The sequence below is a fragment of the Artemia franciscana genome, chromosome 13, assembly GCF_032884065.1.
Source record: "Artemia franciscana chromosome 13, ASM3288406v1, whole genome shotgun sequence".
Classification (NCBI taxonomy): Eukaryota; Metazoa; Arthropoda; class Branchiopoda; order Anostraca; family Artemiidae; genus Artemia; species Artemia franciscana.
Window position 1 is genome coordinate 33,391,761 of NC_088875.1, and position 26,930 is coordinate 33,418,690.

At 34.0% G+C, this 26,930-nt stretch overlaps 1 protein-coding gene across 6 annotated transcripts; it reads left to right on the forward strand.

The window, feature by feature from the left end:
• The first annotated feature begins 5,833 nt into the window (after positions 1-5,833).
• On the forward strand, positions 5,834-25,297 carry LOC136034832 (uncharacterized). 6 transcript variants are annotated; one of them, XM_065716281.1, is made up of 3 exons: positions 8,948-9,098; positions 15,601-15,800; positions 24,157-25,297. In XM_065716281.1, exon 3 carries the CDS (start codon positions 24,226-24,228, stop codon positions 25,168-25,170), a length of 945 nt encoding a protein of 314 aa, XP_065572353.1. In that variant the 5' UTR covers positions 8,948-9,098; positions 15,601-15,800; positions 24,157-24,225; the 3' UTR covers positions 25,171-25,297. The 6 variants fall into 6 exon arrangements, with proteins under 6 accessions (XP_065572358.1, XP_065572354.1, XP_065572353.1 ...); XM_065716283.1 differs by lacking the exon at positions 8,948-9,098 and adding an exon at positions 9,257-9,274; XM_065716286.1 differs by lacking the exons at positions 8,948-9,098; positions 15,601-15,800 and adding an exon at positions 5,834-5,969.
• Positions 25,298-26,930: the final 1,633 nt, after the last annotated feature.

Consider the following 26,930-nt stretch of genomic DNA (forward strand, 5'->3'; position numbering starts at 1 on the left):
TTTGTGTGGCCAGAAGTTTAATTGTAAGATTTCAAATTGTGGTTGTCATTTGCCTTTTTAAGTCATTCCATTCAAGATGCTTTGGATATTTTTTATTGTGATAAATTGTCTTAATGCTCTGAGAAGGGAAAACTATTTCAATTGCATAGGATAGGAACATTTTGGTAGGCTAATTATTTCAAAGTCCTAAATTAGCCAGGGAAGCGTTTTTTTTTACTAAAAAATCACCACATTCTTTGAACTCCAATTATATAGCCCTGTTTTTGCCCCCTTTATCCAGTATCCAGTTCCTGATTGTCATTTACACTAAATTTCACTTTTTCTGTTACCTATTTATGTTTGCACCAGTTTTACCATTGGGTAAAACTGGTACAAACAGTATTACTGGCTTTCATATAAAGTGAATATACCACTTGATGCCTTTTTTAATGCTGTTTAAAAATATAATAATTGCTTCTACCACAAGTTCAGATTTAAGCACTTTTTGACTTCTTAAAAATGACCTATATATGGGGTCAATACAAATCTTTAATAGTTTAGAAACAAATTTGGGCTATATATTTGCACATCAGGGGGTGGGGTAAAGTGTAGCATATATTAAATATGTAAACTAACCATTGCTTGAATTTTTTTATGTGTGTGCTGTTGCAGTGGTGATTTCTCTTTTCATTAAAATTTGATGTGCACAAACATATTAAAAAAAAAAAAAAACAGCAATGGTTAGTTTACGTATATAATATATGCTGTGCTTTACCTCCACCCCCCTGATGTGCTAATATATAGCCCAAATTTGTTTCTAAACTATTACAGATTTGTAATGACTCCATTTATAGGTCAGTTTTAAGAGGTCAAGAAGTGAAAAAGTGCTTAAATCTGTATTTGCAGTAGAAGCAATTATTATATTTGTAAAGAGCATAAAAGAAGGCATCAAGTGGTATATTCACTTTATATGAAAGCCAGTAATACTGTTTGCACCAGTTTTACCCTTGTTTCTTGTTAATATTACTAAGGGGTCATAGTTAAGCACTAGAGAAGTCATTGTTAAATAACATGTGTTTATGTATATATAGCTTTTTGCTACTTATTCTTCTTTGGTTATATAATGCTTGATTTGGTATAAGCCAAAAGAAGGACCTGTAGACCTATAGAAGAAAACCTGTTAAAAAAAGATGATTCTTTGTAATTTACATAATAATTATAGCTTTCTACATGCAGCCCTGCTCTACTTTAGCCCCAACCCTCCTAATATGGAAATCTATAGCTGAAATTACATATTTTCTATTGATTCTGCCAATCTATCCCTCAACCCTAGTACCTGTTAATTGAGGCAACTGTGGCAAAACAAGAACTGGAAAAACAAGTAAAAGGTGGCAGAAAACATTGGAAATATATAATTTGGGCTATATGTTTGCAAATTAGGCATGTTAGAGGTGAATTTCTTGTTGTTCATATTTTGATTTACAAATAAAGTGAATATACCACTTGATGCCTTTTTGTATGTTCTTTACAAATATAATAATTGCTTATTTTGCTAGTTCAAGTTTAAGCACTTTTTGACCTTACTTAACCTAACAAATTTTGGCAGTGAAAAACCTACATAATTTTGTCAAAAATGACCAAAAACACATACCTTAATTGAAAATTTGGCATCAAAGAAGAAGAAATACAGCATAATATTGTAAAATTTATTAATCCAACTTAATTGTGGAAAATCAGTGCTCATAGATTATACAACATGTAAAAAATGGATTAATAATGAAATAGTAAGTTTGAGACCAATGTTTTAAGCTTTCTTATACCCAAAAACTATTTGAGTATGCTTTGGTCATTTTCAAGAGCTCAAAAACTTGTACTTGAAGCACTTATTATGTTTGTAAAAAATAAAAAAGGGCATCAAGGAGTATGTTCACTTTATTTGTAAATCAAACATTGAACAACAAAAAATTTACCAATTATTAGTATAGCTGCACAATTTTCCTTTGGGTATGTAGGCTTAGTGGAAGGTCACTTATACCTGATCATGTCCCTACTGTTTTTACTTGGTTGAAAAAAATCCAAAGAAAGTTCCTATTGAAAAGATAAGAGATCAAAAGTGAGATTGAATTTGTCATAGCTTGGAGGTTTGTCCCTTCAGTCTGTTTAAAGAAAACAGATTCATAATTGAAGCTTTGTTCATTTCAATCTTAGGGATAATCTACATTTGTTACACTTAATTAAATGGTTGTAAAGGGATACTTTTATTTATTTGTCTTGTTTGTTTTCTACATAATTTTTTAATCTTTAAATTGATATACATGTCTTACAAATTAATTAGTCATATCATAGTTCCACTTGCAAGTTTTGACCTACTTTGTAACCCTGGTCTCAAAATTGCATAGAAATTTATTGAAGCTAGGAAACATAGAACTCCTCTCTGTTTAAAAGAAAATGGATGGACATAGGTAGGTTTTAATACACTAAAGTCCTAGGGCCATGGAAATTAAAAAAAAAACAATGAAGATTAACTTTAAAATTCTGGACATGACATAAATATAACATTCACAAAGAAAAACCATTCACAAAATTTTACTTTTGTGCTCAGTTGCCAACCTGAGCAATTGCCCTAAATTTTTAAACCTTGCAAAACAGTCACCAGCCAATTCTTATGACCTACACTGTTGTCTGTACATCAAAAATTCATTGAAAAGGAAGGATCACCTTACTGGCATTTCTTCCTTTGTACTTATATTTAATGGGTTTAAAAGAAAGCTCCTATGGCTAAGTCAGAAGCCTAGTAAAGGACCAGGTAATCCTCTAGACAGGAAGTGCAATAGGAAGCTAGGGGCCAGTCATCCTATGCTTTTGCATGTCCTTCCTGCTTACTGACCCCAGATTTCTCTAGGTAACCTGTTAAGTTTGGGCCAATTCTGGCTGAACTTACAGAGTTACATCACTGACCTTTGTCCCAAACCAAATAAACTGGTAATGCCAGAAATTAAACCTGTGCCCTTTGGATAAAGGATTCTCAACCTAGAGTTCCAGTCACTTAGGAAGGAACACAAATGTCACCAGAGAACAAAAATTATTTGGAAAAAAGAAAATATTGAAAAAAAAATAATAACTCAAGTCATAGTTGCTCATTGCTGTCCCACAAACAATATGTGTTTCATTAAGAGAAATAAATTGTTAAACAGGTATCAACAAAACTCCATCAGGGATTGTATTTACTTAAGGTACAATCAGCAATATTAATGCTTAGTTTTGTGATATTCTGGTTTTGAAATAATAAAAAAAGAGAAATTATATGTTCTACTGTTTTCCACAAGCCCATTTGAGAAAAATCATTTGTAACAACAATGTACCCATGGTTGGCTCAGAATCTCTCTAAAATTCTTTAAACAGAAGGAATTTAAAAAAAAATTATACTCATCAGCAAGAAAAATATTAACATAACTCTCTAAACTTGGCACTTTTTAAGACAATTTTTAGCAAAGCAAATGCAAAACTTTAATGGTGTCCTATGTCATCTAAAAAAAAACCATTAAAATGTGTCAAATGAATTTTGATGTAAGATGCCCCAAATACTTTCAGTTGAATCTGTGAAATGAAGGGCCAGGTATTCCTTTACATTTTATACAATATATAAAAAGAAAAACAGTTCAAATTTTTTCACAAAAGAAGAAGCTTGATGTAAAAAAATAAATGTATTTTTAACAGAAAGCAACTGACATCAATGAAATCAAATAAAACAAAAATTCATGGAGAATAAATAATATAAGCCATATATTTAACCCTATAGAGGTGGCATAAAAGATTATTTCTAGAATTAGAAAAAAACAGTGTTATGGCTTAAAGTTCTGCTCAATCAACAGGAGTTGTCTAGGGCCAGAATAATTAAGAACTAAGGCCAGAGAAAAAGAAACTGATAACCAAAAAATAAGGCACCCAAAAATTTCAGGACCCTTTAGAGGGAAAAGAAGTAGAAGTAGGTACTTCAAAATACCTTCCTGGACATACTTTAGCCTGTAGACACATCCCTGAAAGTTTCATTTTTCTAGCCTAACCTCTTTCAAAGATAGCCAAAAGTAGCTAAAGTAAAATTTTACCCCTACTGTATCTTAAAAATCCAGTTTAAATAGCAATCTCAACAAATATAGACTATATAAAAGGCTATAGGTATTGGCCTAATCATTCTAAATTTTTTTCAACTAATAATTATAGGATGGTTTAGAAACTAGGCCTGTTTGATATAATAACATTTGAATAACTCACCAACGTGATAGCTGCCTCCCTAAGAATCAACCTTTTTAATAACAAAAAAACTTTTCTTCTGACTCCTTATGAAGCTTAGCCTATGCAAGACAGGCCTAGAACACCAAAAACCCTTTAGATACTAAGGAATATGCATAATATTACTTACAGGTCACTGAAAAGCTAAGATTATTTCTATTATTTACAGTTTCCTTGTCTTTTCTCTAGATTTAACGATTTCACATGTTTATCCATTTAAAAAAATATATAGCATTGACGTCACAATCCTTAAATAATCTTTTTATTTGGGGGTTATAAAGGTCAACTTTTTACTAAAGGCCTTTTTTCAGGTCAACCAAAGAGACTGTTTGAGCTCAACCACTCGGTGTGGTTGCATGGCTGCCAAATTGACACATTTTGTGTCAAAATGACACAATTTGATGTTGCGTGACACAATGACACATTCAGACGAAATGATGACACAATCGACGAAAATGACACATTTTTCAATAAAAAATGACACATTCGACAAAAATGACACATTTTTCAAAAAAATGACATATTTTTGTCATCCTAGTCTGGATTTTTAAATGGTAATAAAAGAAAAGTAAAATTTCAATTTTCTACCTCCAGAAAAGCTACAAATTAATGGAAGGGAATAGCGCTGCCTAACGGTGGCAGTAGTATACAAACAGTGCAGAATACAGGACAGATGCCATCACCGTATTTAAAATTTAAACCACGCGAAAAAACAGCCATAGGTGGAAATTTCAAATCAAAATGCACGCTGAATACTTCTTGATTGAGTATTTGATGTAGCCAACTGGTACGTACTTAATAGTAAAAATTAAACAGCATGCAGTTTACCAGAGCTGTGTGCATAAGCAGCAACTCCCATTTTTAGGACTAGATTACAAATTTCCAGAGATGTCTTTCCTTCAGAATAATCCATCTGGCCTAAAAAGGCACCAAAAAATATGACAAAAATACTAGATTGAAGCTGGTTGATTGGCATTAATTAATTGATATTGAGTTTTTAATATTGAGGTGATAAAAAGCTTAGCCAATAAAGCCGATTACATGTAGAGCCGATTACGATTACGACGTCAGACGAAAAGTCTATTTTCAATTTGCTGTCGGAATTGATTGTCCCTAAAACTTTTTTAAATGTAAAATTGCCTCGTTGGCCGACCAGACACAAATTCATAGTCGAATCGAATGTTTCTATTTTTTCATGACGTCACAAAAAGGTCATGATCCCGATAATAGGATAAGGTTAAGTTTACTCCTTTTTGAACTGTTTTGGAGAAGATTACATATTAAAAACTCTAAATAAAGATTTGACAATTAAATATGATTCCACTTGTAGCAAAAAATATGACACATTTTGTGACAAATTATGGAATCTGAGATGACACAAAAAGCACATTTTCGGAAAAAATATGACACAGTCCTTGAAAAAAATTTGGCAGCCCTGTGTGGTTGAGCTCAACCGCTGTTTTTGCGTGAAACAGTGACAAACCAGGTTGTCATGAAAAGTGTTTTTGCGTGAAACAATTGACTGGTTGAACTCTAATTTAACCAGAACTGTCATTGTTTTTAACCTTAGGGTTCTACCATTCATAATTGTTGGTTGACCTTTTCAGGCGTAGATTTCGAAAAAAGAATTCTTAGGCTATAAATAAGTCTATATAAAATAAGAATTATAAGCTGACAAATAGAATTCTAGCCACGCAAAAGTAAGGTTTAATTTTGTTTTTTTCGTATTAGGGCTATTTAGATAAATGTTGGGTTATATCCTGCAATTTGATTCACATAGGCCTTAAGACAGGAAGTCAAGAGTTTGAATATGCTTTTGAAAACTTATGTAGATACTTGGAAATCTTTGTTTCATCCTTTTGATGCCCTAGGCTTGACCTTAGCTTGGTAATTTGGCTTCAGAGATAAAACCTTGATGAAGCAAGACCCTAGTAGTTATAAAGCATTGTTAATCCAATTACTATTCTTACTAGATGCTTCAAGATGTGTTGCATCTTTGTCAGAACTCTTTACATTTCAGCCTTACCCTATAGGGCCATGGATAAATTTTCAGGTCAAACTCTAGTTTGGCTACTGTTTGCTATCTTAGAAATGGGTTAAGTCAGGAAAATAGAACTTCCAGTAATGAATCCAAAGCAAAAAATACGTAAAATTCTAGTTTAGCTAATTTTCACTATCTTGGAAAGGGAATAGGTTACAAGAATGAAACTCAGTTATTAATCCAGGGTCAAAAACACTCTGGGAAGGTACTGCCAGGCTTCTATGTCAACCCTTTTCTGATTTCTAAGTCTTAGATAATTGCTTACTCAATAGGTCTATACCTATACTATTGAAATTTTGACAAAACAAGATTTACCTTAATTTTTAATTATCAGTTTTTTTTACTCTGGCTTTAGCTCTTAAAATGCAATTCCTTTTATTTGAGTTGCATTTTAAGCTATATCAATATTTTTTTTTTCAAAATTTAGGAAATGTCTTTGCATATCTTTAAAACCTTATAAAGTGGATTGAGGAAAGCTGTGAAACAGTTTCTTTGTACTCCATGTAAGCAGACCTTCCCAGAATATACTTTAGCCTTTAGACCCATCCCTGAAAGTTTTTTTTTAATCTCACCCCCTGGTGCTCTTTTACATATTGTATAAATTGTGAAGAAATGCCTGCCCCCTTGCTAAAAGTCTTAGAAGTATCTTAGATCAAAATACACCTGATACAGTTTAATTTTTTAGAGATGACACAGAATAGAATCAAAGCTGAGTATTTGCTTTGCAAGAAATGTGTCCCTTCTGTTGTAAAGGATTTTGGATAGACATTAATCTAACCATGGGCGTATTGCTGTTGCAAATGGTTTTGCTTAAAATGGTTTGGAAAACAAATAACAAATGTAAATTTGCTTTTTTATCATTATTTAAGACTAACAAATACAACGTAGAAACAATAGGGAAAGTTTTTTCAATACAATGGAAATTATTTATGTAGATATTTCGGCCCTATGTCCAAGGGCCGTCTTCAGCACAATACAATACTATATATATATATATAAAAGAACTTACATCAAATTGTGAGACTTAAAACTGAATATAAAAACACTTATTAAAACAATTTTTTTTTAAAAATATAGCCCTAGCATCCTTACTTCAGCGAAGTTCAACCAGGACTGGCGAAAAGAATGAAATGAAGAAATATAAACTCATTCAAACTAAAGAGTATAAAATGATTAGATGCAATTTCTTAAAGCTAATCTTGCTTGTTTAGCAGCCTGTCTCGAAGGCCTTTTCGTAGTTGGTTCAGTACTATTATAAATTGGTTTAGTAAAATATTTTGTTAGATCATTTTTAATTAAATTTGAGTATAAAGAATTTAGTGAGTATTCCCCCAAGTCCCTGTTCAAAGAAATATTTTTATTTATTTTGAGATTAATTTCAATTGATTCTCGAACCACCTGTTTTATTCCCAAATCATTACTAATGAGTGAAGAGTTTTCAAAAAGTATCATGTGGGACAGATTATTAAATATATGCCAACCTAGAGCAGAATCAAAGGAATTGTTGGAACCATTTGAAATTAAGGCCTTGTCTATGTCATTTTTATGCTGTTGTAACCTTTTGTCTAGATTCTGATGGGTCCTGCCAACATAGTATTTTCCGCAATCACAGGGTATTTGATAGACCCCTCTGTGGCGAGTAACTGGGGTCTTATCTTTACCCAAATTTAAGAAATTGATGATTTTAAAATTATTAGTAAAAACTACGTACAGATTATTTTTTGTGCAAATATTTTTTAATTTTGTTGTAATCTTTGGGATATACGGAAGATAGACAATATTTGAGGGCTTTTCAATAGCCTCACATTGTGAAGTATCTTCTTCGATTTTACAAGAATGTCTTTTTATTCTACGGCTAATTATTTTATTTACAAAAGGAATGGGGTATCCATTACCAAAAAGAATATCTCTGATAAAATTTATTTCTGCATTTATATATGAATGGGAGCAAATATTTAGGGCACGATCAATGAGGGAAATTACAACTGCTCTTTTAACTTGTGGGGGGTGATTTGAATTAAAGTGAAGATATCTATTGTTTTGTGTTGGCTTTCGATATATAGTAAAATCCAGTTCATCAGCATTACGAATAATTAATACATCTAAAAACGGTAGTTTATTTTCAATTTCATCTTCAAGGGTGTTTGGCGTGTTGTGCTACGGACAAGACGATTTTTATTTTTTGCTGCGCACAACACCTGGACGATCGGAAAATTACATTACAATAAGGAAAACAAAGTATCAGATATCTTCTTTCAAAGATATTTGGGAGACCTTCTTTCCCTGCAAAGATCATTTCTTCCAAATAGCTGGTCAACTATTTTGTACTTACCAGATGCTTTCAGATGTGCTGCTTCACGTTATATTATGACCGCAAAAGGCCAACAACAGGCACTTAAATAAATGTGTAAAGGATGACTTAATACTGTATAAGAGAAAACAAATTAAAACTACAATTCCCTCCGTTCGGTGCATTCTGACGCCCAGTCAAATCTTGTTGTACTATATTTTATAAAATGTACTAGGAAATTTGTGATTGTACTAGAATGTACCTTTAGAGGTGAAATTTACCAAGATGGTTATTACACTGTTGTAATATTTTACTCAGTAATTTTTTTTTCGGGTTCAGCAAGTGTAAGCACACGGACAAGTAATCCTGAGCATAATCCGACTAGCCTCTGACGTCATACGCATGTCATAAAACGCTGGGATCAGTCGGATAAGTAGTCTGACAAGTAAATGAACACGTGGAAAATCGGAAAAACTCTTGTAAAGAAACCAGTAAAAGGTATACTTTTCTAGTCAATTGTTATCACTCATGTTGCCTAACTTAAATTTCACTAAATTAAGAATATAGAAACTTCTTTGAACAACTAAGATTGGGTAAATATGTAGAATATTTCACTACCCACATTGGGATGGGGTTACCACATTAGGTTAAGACAAGGGGCATATTTGAACAAGGCTAGATTTAAAGCTTTGATGCTTCTAGGTCCAAGCATTTTGTTGCTCATTCTTTCAAGACTTTTGGGGAAATCCTTAAATATTCAGGGATTGTGGAAGCACAAAACACAAATGATGAGCTAAAAGTAAAACAAAGGCTAAAACAAAGGCTAGGCTAGTAAAACAAAGAGGATACCAAACTCTTAACTGCCATTCTTGGGACACACCCAACCATTATAAGTGACCACGAAATTCCATGCTGTTTTAAAATTACTTTAATGTGAATAGCCAGCATGACAACTGAATACACCTGGCACTTAGACAATAAATCACATCAATCCAGTTTTGTTAAGAAAAATCATTCAGTGATAATTTATTGTGTCCACATGCCTGTGTCTAGTGGGTTTAATGTTAAATCCTGGCCTGTCTTTAAAGGAATTGAACACCTACAAAAATATGAAAATCACAATGAGATACAGTAAAATTCAATTCAAGTTAATTGACTTCTTGATAACTCAGAAAGGATTTAGGTTAGGAAAATGAAACTTTCAGGGATGAATTTACAGACTAAAGTATGTCCTGGGAAGGTATTTTGAAGCAACTCTACTCCTTCTCCCTCTAGAGCGCCCTGACCTTTCATGACCTTTAAAAATGTGTGTTTTAAAAGTGAAACTTTGTAAAATAGATCTTCTATTTAATTTAAGTACAATAAAATTGTTTTCAGCTTCATAACTTTGTCAATTCCATTTTATAAGGTTTTAAAGATATGCAAATACATTTCCTAAATTTTGAAAAAAAAACATTAATATGGCTCAAAATTCTACTCAAATAACAGAAATTGCATTTTCAGAACTAAAGGCAGAGAAAAGTAAACTTGTAACTCAAAATTAAGGTAAAATGTTGTTTGTCAAAATTTTAATAGGTATAGACCTGTCATGTAGGCAAATTTCAGGGCCCTCTAGAGGGAGAGGGGGTGGAGGTGGGTACTTTAAGATTCCTTCCTGGGACATACTTTAGCCTGTGGATCCATCCCTGAAAGTTTCATTTTCCTAACCTAAACCCTTTCTGAGATAGCAAGAAGTCAATTAACTAGAATTTTACCTAGGATACAATGCCAATCATAGTTATAGAAAACAAAATCTATTTCAAGTTGCCACACAAACTTATTTTTAATATATTTGAAAAGAATGTGCATAAAAGGAAGTAACTATTAAGGAAAATTTTCTGGTAAAATTATAGCAAATCATATAACTGGCTTTTGTATAAAGTGAATATACCACTCAATGCCTTTTCAATGCTCTTTACAAATATAATAATTGCTTCTATCTTAAATTTAAATTTAAGCACTTTTTAACCTAACTAACCTTGTTATAAATAATTTTAGCTCTGAGAAAATGTAGCATTATTTTTTTTTTAATGATGGAAAAGATGGTGCTGAGAAAACATAGTATTATGTTGTGGAAAATGAGCAATAAGTCATACTCTAATTGAAAATTCATCATTTTGAAGAGCTCAAAAAGTGCTTAAACTTGAATTTGCAATTGAAGCAATTATTATATCTGTAAAGAACATTAAAAAAGGTATCATGAGGTATGTTCACTTTATTGGTAAGTCAGTTATATGAACTGTCATAATTTTTTGAAAATTCATAATTTTTAAGAGCTAAAAAAGTGCTTAAATCTCAATTTAAGGTAGAAGCAATTATTATATTTGTAAAGAGCATAAAAAAGGCATCAATTGGTATATATTCACTTTATATGAAAGCCAGTTATTCAATTTGCTATAATTTATAAATTTGCTATTTTGAAAAGAATATATATAAAAGGAAGTAAGTAGCCTATTAATAAAAACTTACTACACTTCTGAAACAAGATTGACTTTTAGATAGACTAATGTATAAAGAATATTTCCTTGAAGTTTGGTTTTTGGTGTTATAATGATAAAGAAAGCTGTTTAAAAGATATTTCTTATTTTGAAGTTCTCCAACATTTTAGTCCTAGAATAATTTAAGGGTAGTAGTCTTGCTTTTACTTGTGGAAATTTCTGTTCGTTTAAAGTTGGACTGATTAATCATTTAAGTCAGCCTACTATTTTTTGTTAGGTTTTGTCTATGCACTCATGATTGTTTCTATCCATTTGAAGCTTTACTAAACCTCTGAATTAGAAAAAATATTGTGTTAATTTACGTTAGGCAGCAAATATAACATTGATAAAACTATGTTTCAAGTGTTGAAAATTCCTGTCTGATGTTGTTGAATATTAGGCTGACTAAGAATGCTCCTTCAATCAAATTCAAACATAGATATTGGCTTCTATCAAGGGATTAATTTCTTTGAGAATATCTGGTAGTAATCTTGTCAAAATTTCTGACAGACAGCAATAATCCCTTTCAAAATATAACTGTTTGTCAAAACTTCACTGAACATTTAAAATAGATGAAAAAAATTGGTGTTAAAATGCAATGGTTCTCTATCAACAACATATTTGTTGAATCTAGGGGTACTTTCTCAACTGCAAAAGACTTTATTGATTATTGTTTCCTAAAATATATCAGATGAAAAACATTAAAAAAGGGTTATATTTTAAATTGTAATTTTACTTTCTGATGCTAGATTTTTTCCATCACCTGAGGAACTGCTGCTTGGCAGTGCTCTTGTTAAACTTTGTATATGTTTTCAAATAGGTCCCAAGTTTTAAAATGCTAAAATATTTTCCCTGAAGCCCTTCCCACTTAGCATGGAATCCTCAAGTAACCTTTTTGGGATCACTTGTATATCTTGTAATGATTAATAAAATTGGCAATGGTTAATAAAACATTAACCCATGTTTTGGATGAGACTAAGAATGTGAAAGTAAATTCCACTAAGTTTATATGATTACCATAAACTTCTTAAAATTCTTGGAATTCACTCCTATTTTCCTAGGCTCTATCCCACCCAAAATGCCTGTGGAACATTTTAAACTCCTTGGTGTCACAAATGTCTAATAATCTTAAGTAGGGCATGTATATTTCAAGGATTCTCGATTTTCCAGACAAATGGTAGTCTGGACAAAATTTTCAAAGTGGATTGAAATGGCACATTAACTTTCAAATGGGAAAATGTTGACAACATTTTCACTGTAAACAATGAAGAAATCTTTGCTGGAATGAGGATGTAGGCCATTCCAGTTATGCATTTTCCCAAAAGGTATTTTCACATGTGTCAAATTGGGTTCTGGGTTGGACCAAAAACACCTATTTTTCCATCGTGTTGAATTTGTAGATGAAGATGCTCCAATTTCAGAAAATCAGAGTTTTTTTTACCCTTTTCTGATTAAACTTATAATTTCTAATCAAACAGTTAGACTTCTAGATGTATTTTTCTACATACTGAAACCCTTTTCAAACCAGAACTCTTCAAACTAAGCCTTCTATAGCAGAAAAAGTTGTTTTTTTTTTACAAAAACTATCAGATCATTGTTCCTTTACTTTACTGGTAACATGGACATTTTCATATTTGTTTAGTTTGGTGTCAAATACTAGGTCTAATAATTCTCAGTCTGCCTTAAATTGGGGCTTGGAGCAATCTAAAGATTTCTCCTCATAGAGCTCCAGAGTTGACAATCTAAGTTGTATTCAGGGTTCTTTAGTGACCAGGTGCACTGTGCTGATCCATAGCTTTCCAGTTAGTTTACACTTCCTGGAGGACCACTCAGCATCCAGTCCTTGTTTGAAGATGTCCACAGATTCAGCAGTAACAATTTTCTCAGAGAGTTTATTCCAACTGTTGACAATTCTTGAGGAAAAAAATTGAGTGCAGACTCTGGATGGGGTAGGCTATTTAATAAGTTTCATCTGATGACCTCTACTTCTTGAGTTAGGACCAACAGTGGGAAATATGCCGGGAGTATATTAGCCCTCACTAACTTATAAGTTAAAATGGTATCACCTCTTTCTCCTGTATACAAGAGTTGGGAGTTTCAGCTTTGCTTGTCTTGCAGGGTAGGAAACTTGCTGCATGCAAGATACCACTTTGGTGGCATGTCTCTGCACATCTCCCAAAACTTTTATGTCTCTAAAATAAGGGGAAGCTAGAGACATTCCAACTTAAGCTTAAGATGCACAATTCCCTTATGCATAAGTCTGACAGTAGTATAGGAAAGATGTGTTTTGGACCATCTAGCTCATCCATTCAATCTGTATCATTTTCAATCCATTTTACACCATTCTTACATCAATTATTGCACATTTTTACAATTTTCCATCCCTATATTCAACATGAAAACAGGTGCTTGGAAATCAAATTTGGTCGTATTTTTATACTTTTCACAATATGAATACGGTTGTAGATCACCCCATCAATTTACCCCCCCTTTCTATTGAATTTACACCATTTTAGATTAAAATTTCCAAGATTTTTATAATTTCCCATCCTGGGCTTCAAGACCAAAACAGGTCTTGTGAAATAAGGGTTTAATAATATTCTATTTTTTATACTACCAATAAAATGTGATAATTTAACATTTAGTGAATAGTTTAATAGCAGCATCAAAATAATTTACTTTATCTTAATTTTTTCTTTCAATAACCTTTAAAGTCATACCTTCATCTAATTTTTTAAAGTTTCTTTTCAGGATCAGCTGCTTTAGAATCAAAACGCTTAGGGGCAAATAGATTAACCATTTCGCCTTTAAAATGAATTGTAATAACAAGTTTATTTCCATATTTAGTTGTAACACATTTCATTCCTGTAATCATGTATTCCATTCCAATGTCTAAATCTTCTTTCCTAATAGTTCAACTATATTTATTTTTCATTTTCATTTTGCTTAAAAATCTCTCCATTTACTAACTGCTAATTATATTAAACACAAATTCAAATAGGAAATTCTCCTGATGAGCCCTTGTGTTGGGTTGTTGCCTCTGAATTATTTGTCTTTACTGTTTTTATTGTTTGGTAAATGATGACTTATACTTATTGACGATATGACTGCCTGTCCATGGATATTCTTTATGGTTGGTTGTGTATGGCTATGCTGTTTGACCTGTGTGATTGTATGGATGAGTAGGGTTAAGGCCTCATTCAAGTGCTGGTCTATATTAATCACTAATTTAGGAAAACAGTCTTCCTTTTCTCCTTCTGTCTCTTTTTTTTATGTGTTTGTGCTGTTGCATTGGTGATTTCTCTTTTCGTTATATATTAACATATAATTTGCTATCAATGACTTCCATGATTGTTTTTCATTCTTTTAATTAATTTTGGCTCTATTGCCAAGAGATTCCGTTATGTCAGAGTTCTGGGAACAAATCCAAACATGTGTCACCTGAAACATCATAAAAAGCCTTTCAAATAAAACACAAAGTGTTCTTGTAGGCTGAGGATGGCCAAGCTGGTTAAGCAGTCGACTGATCATTGGTTGCTATCCAACAATTTGACTTTCACTGTTACCTTGTTTAGCAGTTGATGTCAAAACGATCAGACCAGAGGGCCCAGATCAAGGAGTAAGAAGCAGCTAGCTTCTATCCAAACAAAAACCCTGTGGGGCTTGCCTCAGAACCCAAGCTGAGATCACCAATACCAAAAAAATGAAAAAAAATAACAGTCTGGGGGTAGCGGTTTTGCAAAAACTTATAAAATTTATTTTTATTTACCTATAATATTTTTGTTTAAAAATGTAAAGAATTTATTGAATAAGAAAAAATGTTTAACAGCCAGGGGGAGTTTTTTTTTGCAGAGAAGCATGCTGCATACGCCATCTTTGTTTGAACTGTGAAAAAAGAAAACTAGCATTTATTTATTTTCCCATCATGTTTTTTTTTGTTTGGTTGGGAGAATGTAATTTCTTCAATGTACATATTAAACGAATATTTTTTTGAATGAGGATTCTGAATATGTATAATTTATTAAGTTTAACTAAACCCATCAAAAGTTACAGGACAATTATTAATTATTGAAATAGAACCTGTGACGTCACTGTGTGTTTGTTTCTGTGAAAAGATTCTACTTGGCTCCAAAGAAAAAATTACTTGTAGGCTAATTTAAATACAAAGGGGCTATTAGCTTTATTTTATATGATTTTTTTTACTAAGGAAATATGTATTATGAAGAGCAGGTGGAAAGTAAGAAGGATTTTATTTATTTGTTAAAATCTACAGACTTCATATTTTTTTCTTCATATTTCTACAGACTTACATATATTTTTCATGAGGAAAAAACTGTAATGTTTTGTGTAGTTCATTTTCTCGTTTAATTATTTCTTCATGAATCAATTCACCTGATTTATACATAGCAAGCAATTCTAAATAGAACGAATACGCAGTTTTATACTCAATTTTTCTTTCTGCTATTCTTACATTTTTTTTCAAGTATTTCAATCAGAACTGTCCCAAGATTTAAAGAAGTAAAAACGGCAAAGCAAAAGCAGATAAGCCCCATGCACTAAATATAAATTTGGATACTAAGAAAGCTGAGAGTTCAAGGGGAAGAGACATAGGGAGGATAGTTGAACTCTCAGCTATGCTGGTGCTTCTTTTTTGGAGTAGAATTACAATCAAACTTCAAACTTGGTAAGTTTTTGTTTAATTTATCAATTCTACTCTGAAGTTATTTGTAAAAAGAGGCTATTGTACAAAAATTTGTTTATAGTAAGATATTTCAAAACACAATAAATGCAATGAATAAATTCCAATGACTGATAAGTGCTGTCCACTTTCTATTGGTTTGTTGTAGAACCCTGCTTTAAGGTGGGACATTGAGGTAGACCTAGTGCCATGAGCACTACAAACACTGAGATCTATAACTGAAAGAAATAACACTTCTTAGATCCACCTAGAACTAGATGAGTTTGACCCAGCAATATGAGGCTTACAGTATGTAAGAAAAATTGCGTCGTCTCTATTTTGATATTATGTCATTCTAATGTAAGTAGCTAGATGCGTCACCGGACACAATGAAGGCCAAAATTTAACCACTGATTTGTGTTCACACGGTTTCTTTGTTTTTAACAACACATTGATCTGAAAAACAAAACTTTCATCATCATTATGTATCAGATTACTATATGATAAACTGGCCTAAATCTGAACTCTTTCACAACCTGATAAAATCAATAAAACTGCTAATTTTTGCGTTAGTGTCTTTGGCTGAAGATTTTCAGTACACAAAGCTGGTAATCTAAAGAGATCAAATTCGCGTTTTACATCCCAAATACTAGAAAGCTTGAGAAGAATAGGCCGTCTATTAAAGACACCTCTTCTGTGCTTCTTGTGATTTAATTACTGCCTAGCTGAAGGCTTGGTAAAATTGCCAATAAAGCGCTACTTGCAGTATTGATGCGCTATATCTAAAACCTGAGTGAAGAAGCTTTCAATTAGTTCGTTGTAACAAACTGTAGTAAGGAGCGACCCGGCTCAATAGTAACCAAAACTCAAAAAAATGCAATTTTGATACCAATAGCTACATCAGAAGAATCGAATTTGAATGCTGATTTTAAATATATAAGTTTCATCAAGTTTAGTCTTACCCATCAAAAGTTACGAGCCTGAGAAAATTTGCCTTATTTTAGAAAATAGGGGAAAACACCCCCTAAAAGTCATAAAATCTTAACGAAAATCACACCATCAGATTCAGCATATCAGAGAACCCAATTGTGGAAGTTTCAAGCTCCTATCTACAAAAATATGGAATTTTGTATTTTTTGCCAGAATATTTTTGCGTGTTTATTGGCTTGTTTGTTTTTTTTTTCAGGGGTGATTGTATCGACCCAGTGGTCCTAGAATCTTGCGAGAGGGCTCATTCTAACGAAAATGAAAAGTTCTAGTGCCCTTTATAAGTGACCAAAAAAATGGAGGGAACCTAGGCCCCCTCCCACGCTAATTATTTTCCCAAAGTCAACGGATCAAAATTCTGAGATAGCCATTTTATTCAGCGTAGTCGAAAAACCTTATAACTATGTCTTTGGGGACGACTTACTCCCCCACAATCCCCGTGGGAGGGGCTACAAGTTACAAACTTTGACCAGTGCTTACATATAGTAATGGTTATTGGGAAGTGTACAGTCGTTTTCAAGGGGGTTTTGGATGGGGGAGGGGTTGACAAGAGGTGGATATGTTGGGGGAACTTTCCATCGAGGAATTTGTCATGGGGGAAGAAAATTTCCATGAAGGGAGCGCAGGATTTTCTAGCATTATTAAAAAAAAAAAAACACAATGAAAAAATAGATATGAAAAGTTTTTTCAACTGGAAATAAGGAGCAGCATTAAAACCTAAAGTGAACAGAAATTATTACGCATATGAGGGGCTCACCTCCTCCTAATACCTCGCTCTTTACGCTAAAGTATTTTTAGGGATTTCACCTATTTATTCTACGGCTTTTGTGATTCAGGGGCTATTCTTAATGAATTGGGACAAAATTTAATCTTTAGTGTAAAGAGCGAGGTACTGACGAGGGGGTGAATAACTCATATATTTAATAAAAACATGAGATTACAAAAGTTTGTTACGTAAGCTAATTTATAAGTTACGTTTATCTTTTACTAATAAAAACATTCGTAAAAAATTAAAAGTTCTAGTTGCCTTTTTAAGTAGCCAAAAAATCGCAGGGCAACTGGGCTTCCTCCACCGTTCCCTTTTTTTCTCAAAATCATTCGATCAAAACTACGAGAAAGCCATTTAGCCAAAAAAAAAAATTGCAAATTTCGTGTTAATTATTCCTCTGCGGAGATCCAAAATCAAAACATGCATTGATTCAAAAACGTTCAGAAATTAAATAAAAAAACAAGTTTTTTTTTAGCTGAAAGTAAGGAGCGACTTTAAAACTTAAAACGAACAGAACTTACTTCGTATATGAAAGGGGCTGCTTCCTCATCAACGCCCCGCTCTTTACGCTAAAGCTTTTTACTGTTTTAAAAAGCAGAGTTGATAGAAAGAGTCAAACTTTAGCGTAAAGAGCCGGACGTTGATGAGGAAGTTAATGTAAGAAAGGTCAAGGTCTACAGTAGAGTTGCCTCCATGGGCTTGATCACGTTTCTTCCACAAAAATCGACCCTTTTCTGATGTAAACCCTTTAATTGTGCCTAGTCGAATCCCGTCATCCATCCATGATAATATCGACTATGGAAGGAGAATAATCTTGGCTTTAAAAACCTTGCTGGTGACGACGCAAGCCGCTAGGCGTAACGTCTTAAAAATGGATGGTGCAAGGTCGGTTTCTGTGGGAGAGACAAAATAAAAATATCATGTTGTAGAAGTGTTGTAGAAGACTTCATGCTAAAAGCCTTAATAGTAAGCGATATTAGAGTTATGTGGTCCAGTTCGGAAAGATCAAAATACCAATTGCCTGATCTGTATCTGCCTTCTGAAGGCTCTTCAGAAGCAAACTAAATGGGGGAATGCATAGGAGAAATGAGGCTTCCAACTCGTTGCAATTGCATTTACGATAAAACATTCTGGATCTGGTTTCCAAAAAACAAATGGTTGAATCTGAAAATTTTAACTAGTTACAAACAAATCAATGTCTATCGACTGAGATACCAAAGAATTCATAATTTTAAATATTCAATTTCCACCTTTTTCATTGTCAAGTTTTCACACTTCATCAGTGATATTAGCCACTCCAGGCATATGTTTTGCAGATAACCACCCTTTACCCTACAAAATTAGCTGCCAAACCTTATTTGATAAGTAATCGCAAAACTCAGATTTTGATCCTCTCTTTTTATTTATGTAAGCTACTGTGGCTGTATTGTCTGAAAACAGCTGCGTATGCATGCCTTTGCTATCCTGAGCAAAGCTTTTTAATCCCAGATAAACAGCTTTTGTTTCTAAAGCATTGATGTCAAATTTCTTTTCTTCCAAGGACCATTTACCTGTTGCCATTTTCAGAGATTATTCATCCACAAATGCCCAGCCTAGTTTTGATGCATCACTGCACAAATTTCTGTCAACTGATCTAGGCTCAATTGCTTTAGAAGAATTATTGGAAATATTAGGTTTTTGGGACCTTTTCTTTGATATAATGATTTTCAAGCTAAAGAGTCGCATTTGGTGCCTTCAAAACATTTAAGGTTGAGTGAGTAATAGTCCACTGCACTTGACTTGCCTTAGAATCCCTCTGTTTAGCCCGTGATGAGAGAGTAGCCCAAACTTTTCTGCTAGTCTGGCGCTCAAATAAATCCTTCAGCTTCCATATTTCCAGAGGCTCAGAGATAGCTCATTTTGTAAATTTGGCAAGTTTTTTATTGATCTTGGGACCTTGCTTGGTACCAGAACGTTCTTCAGAAACCTTTTTAAACAGAGCGTCATTTGACGTGGTTTCTTTTAATCTTTTGCCTTTGTGCTTTTCCGGACAATTGTTCATTTCTTTGGTCATGGATTCATTATGGGGCAAGCAGAGCCAGTTCTGAAGGTTCTAGAACTATTTGTGGGCTCTTGAGAGCTAGATCTTGCGTTCCTAGAACTAATTTCAGGATTCCGAGAGCCATATAAAGCACGAGTTCAAAACCCGGGGCTTCGAGAGCAATGATTTGTTCTTCTATCACTATCCACTGTTGGGAAGGTTGAAACAAGAACGCCTAGAGTTTTGGCCAATTCTTGAATCGTAGTTGACTTTTGACTAAGAAGCTTTGAAACGACACCCCGAATTTTTCTTTCCGGCAGGAAACTACGTATTGATCACGAACTAACAGAAAACCCAGAAATTCTATTTGTTGACTTGAAATGACTTTTTCATCTAAATGACAAACCCTCAATTCTGACAATGATTTCACCGTTTCATGAATGTTGTTAACTCTTCGATTCAGAATAAATCCAGAAGAATAAATCCAGACCGTAAAAAGTGAGAAATGCAAAGTATTTCCTTTGTTCTGAACTCGACACTTCAACGATAGCACCTTTATGCAATTAAAATATCAACTTCTTTTCTTATAAGGTTTAATTCCTCAAAAGTAAAACGTTTGTTCTTTGTTTTCTAAGCATTCAGTTGTGTACTCTCAAAGTCAATCTTATAACTTGAAGCTGCAATATTCAATATATTTAAGTTTGATTTTCAAACACCCCAAAAGTCAAGCGATGTAAATGAAAATCTCAACATCAGATTCAACATATAAGAGAACCCCGTTGTAAAGTTTTCATGCATCTCTACAAAAATGAAGAATTTTTCATTTTTGCCAGAAGAAAGATCAAGGAAACGCGTTTTATTTTTATTTTTATTTATTTTTTCCTTATAAAAGAAGTGGCCAGGAGAAAAAAGAAATCCAAACAGTTTTTGTTAATAAATTCTCGGTAAGGACCGACTGGGCCCAGTGGTAACAGAAACTCTAAAAAAAAATCTTGATAACCATTAATCCATCAAAAGAATTGGTTTTTATGTGATCCCAGTTATATAGAACTCATTAAGTTTAATGTTACCCATCAAAAGATACATGCTGACATAATTTGTCTGATTTTTAATGAAGGAAGAAACCTCCCAAAAGTCGAGCTACCTTAGTGAAAATCCCACCATCAGATTCAACATATAAGAGAATCCCGTTGTAGAGGTTTCATGCTTCTCTACAAAAATGAAGAATTTCTCATTTTTTGCCAGAAAACAGATCAAGGATGCGCGTTTTATTGTTTTATTTATTTTTTCCTTATAAAAGAAGTGGCCAGGACAAAGAAAAATCAAACAGTTTTTGGTAATAAATTCTAGGTGAGGACCGACTGGGCCCATTGGTAACCGAAACTAAAAAAAAAATATTGATAACAATTAATCCATCAAAAGAATTGGTTTTTATGTGATCTCATATATATAAAATACATTCAGTTTAGTGTTATCCATCAAAAGATACAAGCTGACATGATTTGTCTCATTTTTAATGAAGGAAGAAACACCCCAAAAGTCAGGCGATCTTTTTGAAAATCCCGCCATCTGATTCAACATATAAGAGAAACCTTATATGCGTGGTGGATCTAGCCGCGTCTACAAACTAACTGGTTCGAGGTTCAATTCCCGGCTGTTACAAGGAAACTTTCCACATATAAGAGAACCTGGTTGTAGAGGTTTCATGCTTCTCTACAAAAAAGAAATTTTTTTATTTTTTGCCAGAAGATAGATCATGGATGCGCGTTTTTTTTTTTTTTTTTTTTTTTTTTTTTTTTTTTTTTTTTTTTTTTTTTTTTTCTTTCTCACAAAGGGTGATTGTATTGAACTATTGGTCCTAGAAGATAGGGAAAGGGTTCAATCCAATGGAAACTTAAAAGTTATGTCGTTCTTTTTAAGTGACCAAAGACATTAGAAAGCTATTAACCATCTCCAAGGTGCGCTTTCCTCAATGAAATCCGGTCAAAATTTTTGGATAGCCACTTGATTCAACATAGTTGAAAGGTCCAATAACTATGATTCTGGGAATAACTTGACCCTCACAATCCTTGGAGAAAGGAATTTAAGTTATGCAATTTGCAGATTTTTTACATATAGCGTTTGTTAATGGAAATGTACAAAAAAATTTCCTTGTAGGGAGATTTCCCGCCGGTTGTATTTTCTGTGGGAAGGAGACTTTCCAGGGGAAACTTTACATGGAGGAAACGGCTATAAGTTATGCAATTTGCCCTCTTTTTATATAGTGTTCGCTATTGCAAAATACAGGGACATTTTTTTGAGAGTGGAATTCCGGGTATTACTTGAGAAACGATCAGAAATTAAATATAAAAAAATCAAATGAAAGTAAGGAAAATTTTCCAGAAAAGATTGTTCCGGGGGAATTTTCAGCAAGAAGGAATTGGTTGGGGAATTGAAGCAAGGGTGAATTTTTTGTGAATGATGGATTTTCCAGGGAGATTTTTCAATAGATAGGGGAGGTGGTTTTCCTCTCATGGCTTGAAAAACGATCAGAAATAAATTACGCTAACTAAATTATAACTAAACTATGCTAAATTACGTCATAAATAGATTGGGTTCAGATTTTTCACTGGGATGTATTCTAGACCACAAGAAAAACCGAATAGAACCTTTATGCGTTTTCGCATCTTTTATTTTGCTTATTTGCCCACAATAAATATTTTAGCTCTTCTGATCGGTCGTCTGAATTGCTGGTTTGAAGTGATGAGAATCGATATAGAAGCTCAAGCAAGGTAACCAAAGGTATTTTCAAAGCGTTTCCATAGAGGAGGAGGAAGGTGTAGTAAACTTGAAAAATAGGAGAGTTATGCACAGACTATAGGAAAATTTGTAAAAATCTATATTTTTTAAGTGTAAGGGGGGGGGGTGGTCCCAGCTGTACATGTTTTATGTAGTTAATATGTCGAAAGAAAATAAGATCGGTCTAACTAATTAAATTACGAGAAATGCATGCTTATATTTTATCAGTCATCCATTATGCTTTATCAGAACATTGTATCCTGGTTTTTAAGTTAGTTTGTAATCTTTATGAAATTTTACTTGACCTGACTTTGCTTGAAAGTTTGCTGAGCTCACATTATTATTATTTTTTTTCTCACATATTTTGTCAAAATTTTAGTTTTTATTGAAACTAGGTGGCCACCAAAGAAGGTGGCCCCCCTTCTTTGAGAAACTAGAAGCAGGTACAGCATCTGGCACACAACAGCCCCCACCCGATTCCGAAAAACTGGCAGAAGAAGTCGGAACCCCCTCTTTTGACCACACTTAATACCCCCTACTGGAAGAAGATTATCACCTTTGCCGCCAAATCCAGTGGGAAGAAGTAGAAGATGCCATAAAACAAACTAGAGGTGGGTCTGCGCCAGGACCAGATGGAACTCCAGCAAAGGCTTTGAATGTACTACAAGTAACTTTTTCACCTGTGCTTCTGGGGTTGTATAACTTGGTTATGAAAGAAAAAAAGTGGCCTGATCCTTGGAAGATATCTGTAGTTATCCCCCTATTTAAGAAAGGTGATGCAAGTTTGTGCGAGAATTACCGACCTATCAGCTTAGGAAACTGTCTTGGAAAAATTTTGGACAAAATCTTAAGCAAAAGGCTGGAATTATGGCTGGATGAGTGGCAAATTTTGAGAGAAGAGCAAGCCGGTTTTTTTAAAGGATACTCACCATCTGATCGAATGTTTGTTCTAAATGCATTGATTAGTGAGTATTGCAAGGGAAACGGAAAGTTGTACGTGGCTTTTCTTTTTCAGGTGTCAGGGGCTAAATGAGCTAAGAGGGAGCGGTTTTGGAGTGGGTGGTCGTGAGCCCCTTCTTGGAACTTTGAAATCGACGTCGAAAATAAATATAGTAGCAGTGGCAAATTTTGTCCGGAAGGGTTTTGTTATTCGAAAGTCGATTTTTACATAATTTAGTTTTTTGTTGTTTTATATGTATGTATACGGCCTGAAAAATGGCTTTAAATACATTCATTCATTCATTGTGTGCTTATTACGTTACAGCAAATATACTTGCAATTACAACTAATCAGTAGATAGTTTAGCTACACATGATTTTGTAAAGGGTATTTGTGCAGTACATAAGAGTACAGTAAAACTGTAGTCTTGAAAGGAATAAACCCATGGTCCATCAAAATCCAAGACCCAGGGTGTCAAAATGCCCTTTTCTATTGTTTAATTTTGTATGTGTTACCATAGAAGATTGACTTATTTGAGTCACTCCATTAGAGAAATTAATTTTTGTCAAATGCTAGGTATTAACTGCGTCCCAAATATCTAGAATTAGATAAAAGAATCTTAGACGAGTTACATCTCCTAGGGGTCAAAAGTAAGATCTTTGGAAAAAATAACTGTACAAGATGGCGCAGATAAATAAAAGGGTCGACACTTGCCAATATGATAATAACTGACCAGAAACGTAACTAGGGTTTTCAGTGCCTAGAGAAATGTCGGTTCTTTACCCCCCCCCCCTCCGAAAACAATAGTATCAGCAATAACCAACAAGCAAACAACAAGCTGATGTCCTTCTTCTTCTTTTTTTTTTTAGATATAAAACCCTCAACGTGTCAGAATATCTAGGAGTTGCGAAACCCTTAAAGTACCTTGCTAGTAAACAATGGAAGTCAACGAGGAAAGTACATCGACGAATCTCCCTATTACCATCAGCAAGAGAAAGATCAAACCTCCAGATCTTTATAAGGACAATAGTTTAGTTGCTGGTTCAAGATATAAAAGGTATCGTGTATGGGACACTGGTCACTCTGCCTGGACTGAGGAGGAACTGTCTCTTCTGTTGAAACTGCTAGAGAAACATGGATCTTCAAAAGTAACAGAAATAGAAATGATACCAAATCGAACTGTCGAGGATGTCAAACGAACTCTTTTATCTGTTACTGCTCCAGCAAGACACAAATCTAAGTCAATAAGATCCTATAAGCGAAGATCTAATCTTGTTCAAAGCGTTCGTATCCAGGATGCAGTTGAAGAAAAAGCCCCTGTGACCTTGTGGCTGGAAAAAATATTGTCCATTGGTTCAGGGAATGCAAATGCAGCTTCTTTGTCTCAGGCTCTTGATTTTATTGCTAAATATGAAGGTCACCCTCCGCCGAGTGAGTGCGAGGGCGTTGATTATAGTGCCATATACAGGTATCTTGCTGATTTGTCTGTTGGTGCTATACCACGAGGGTTAAATAAGGAAACATGTGTTTTCTTTTCAAATGTCCTCGATGAAGTAACAAGCGAAATAAACAGTTCTGTCAGCTCTTCTAGTGCTTATATTGATCAAATTAAATCTGTAGACACCTGGGAACATTATGTATTTGCGAAAAAAATTAATTTATCTGAACCAAGTGAGAAAGAAATTGAGGAAGCCAAATTAACCTTAAAAGAGAGTTCAAGTGAGAGAATGAAAAAAATTATTGAACAGCCTGGCTGTAATCCATTTAAGTTTGATTTAAATGTGCTAGATATTAATCTGTCAAGCATGGCATTTGCTGATGATAGTGTTGCCAAATTGAATGAAACAAGTGAATCTAGCAGTGAAAGTGACATGGAAGAATGAGTTTTTTCCTTACTAATTCTTGCCTCTTCTCCATATCTATGAGGGAGATTTCCGTATTCTATCTTAAAACAGTTTATATGATGTTCAATTACTTTTCTATGAAAATAAAGACAGTACAATTAAAGAACCTTTTCGATTTTTAAAGAATTATAATCTTTTAACTCTAAGAATTAGATTATAATAATCAAAGAACCTTTTAGAAGAAGAGAATCAAACACCTTTAAGTATGTTTAAGGGTTTTCCTCTTCTTCTGTTGTGGAACAATGATAGCCATATTTTGTAGACTAAAAGTAAACCTGGAGTATTGCTCTAGCACTGACTGGGGGAAAAAGTCCTTTAAGTTTGGCTTTGGAGGATTCTCAGCCCGAGTCGTTGTTATGGCACTTGGTATTTACCAAGAGACATGTAGCGATGGCAAGTTCTGTTGGTCTGTATGTCCCTGTTTTGCTAGTTTGGGCACTTCTAAATAAGATAAGACAATGAAATGTGACAGGCGTATCTGGGACCAGGATAGATTAAATTAAAAACAATCGTTTCCCCGATTCAACCGAGTGGGGGGGGGGGTCAATTCGGAAAATTAGAAAAAAACGAGGTATTTTTAACTTACGAACGCTTGATCGGATACTAATGAAATTTGATAATTTAGAATTACATCGTGTCTCAGAGCTCTCATTTTAAATCCCGAACGGATCTAGTGACGTTGGGGGGGAGTTGGAGGGGGAAACCTGAAATCTTGGAAAACGCTTAGAGTAAAGAGATCGGGATGAAACTTGGTGGGAAAAATAAACACAAGTCCTATATACGTGATTGAAATAACCAGACTGAATTGGCTCTCCTTTTTTTGGGGGGGGGGTAATCCAGACACAAGTCTGGATCTGCTCTCTTTAACGGAGTTGGGGGGACCTAATGCGGTAATTCGGAAAAATGAGGTATTTTTAACTTACGAACGGGTGATTGGATGCTAATGACATTTGATATTTAGAAGGACCTCGTGTCTCAGAGCTCTTTTTTAATCCTGACCGGATCTGGTGACATTGGGGGGAGTTAGAAGAGGAAACCAGAAATCTAGGGAAACACTTAGAGTGGAGATATGGTGATGATACTTGGTGGGAAGAATAGACAAAAGTCCTTGATATATGATTGGCATAACCAGACCGAATCGGCTTTGTTTGGGGGAGGAGGGGGGGTGGTAATTAAGAAAAATTTAAAAATAGAAGGTATTTTTAACTTACGAACGGGTGGTATTTAGAAGGATCTTGTGTCTCAAAGCTTTTATTTTAAATCCTGACCGGATCCGGTGACATTTGGGGAGTTAAGGGGTAAACCGGAAATGTTGGAAAACACTTGAGCGTAGAGATCGGGATGAAACTTGCTTGGAAGAATAAACACATGTCCTAGATACGTTATTGACATGATTGACAAGATCCGCTCTCTTTGGAGGAGTTGGGGGGATTTTATAGTTTGGGCACTTCCAGATAAGCTAGGACGATGAAAGTTGGCAGGTGTATCAGGGACCAGACTTGATTAAATTAGAAGTAGTCTTTACCCTGATTCAATCATCTGGGGGGGGAGCGAACAAGATGGTTGAGAAGAATTTTGTTTGCCGATAAAACAAATGATTGTTCTTCTTAAGTATGGCTTGTGGTCTAGGGTTATAATTCTTGCTTAGAGTCCGAGAGGTCTCAGGTACGAATTTCGGACCACCCCAATTTTTACATGAAGAAGATCCGTACCTAGATACGTGATCAATATAGCGATCG

Bases quoted from the DNA above. Each gene is read 5' to 3' on its own strand.
- LOC136034832 (XM_065716286.1), top strand. From the start codon at position 24,226: ATGGAAGTCAACGAGGAAAGTACATCGACGAATCTCCCTATTACCATC.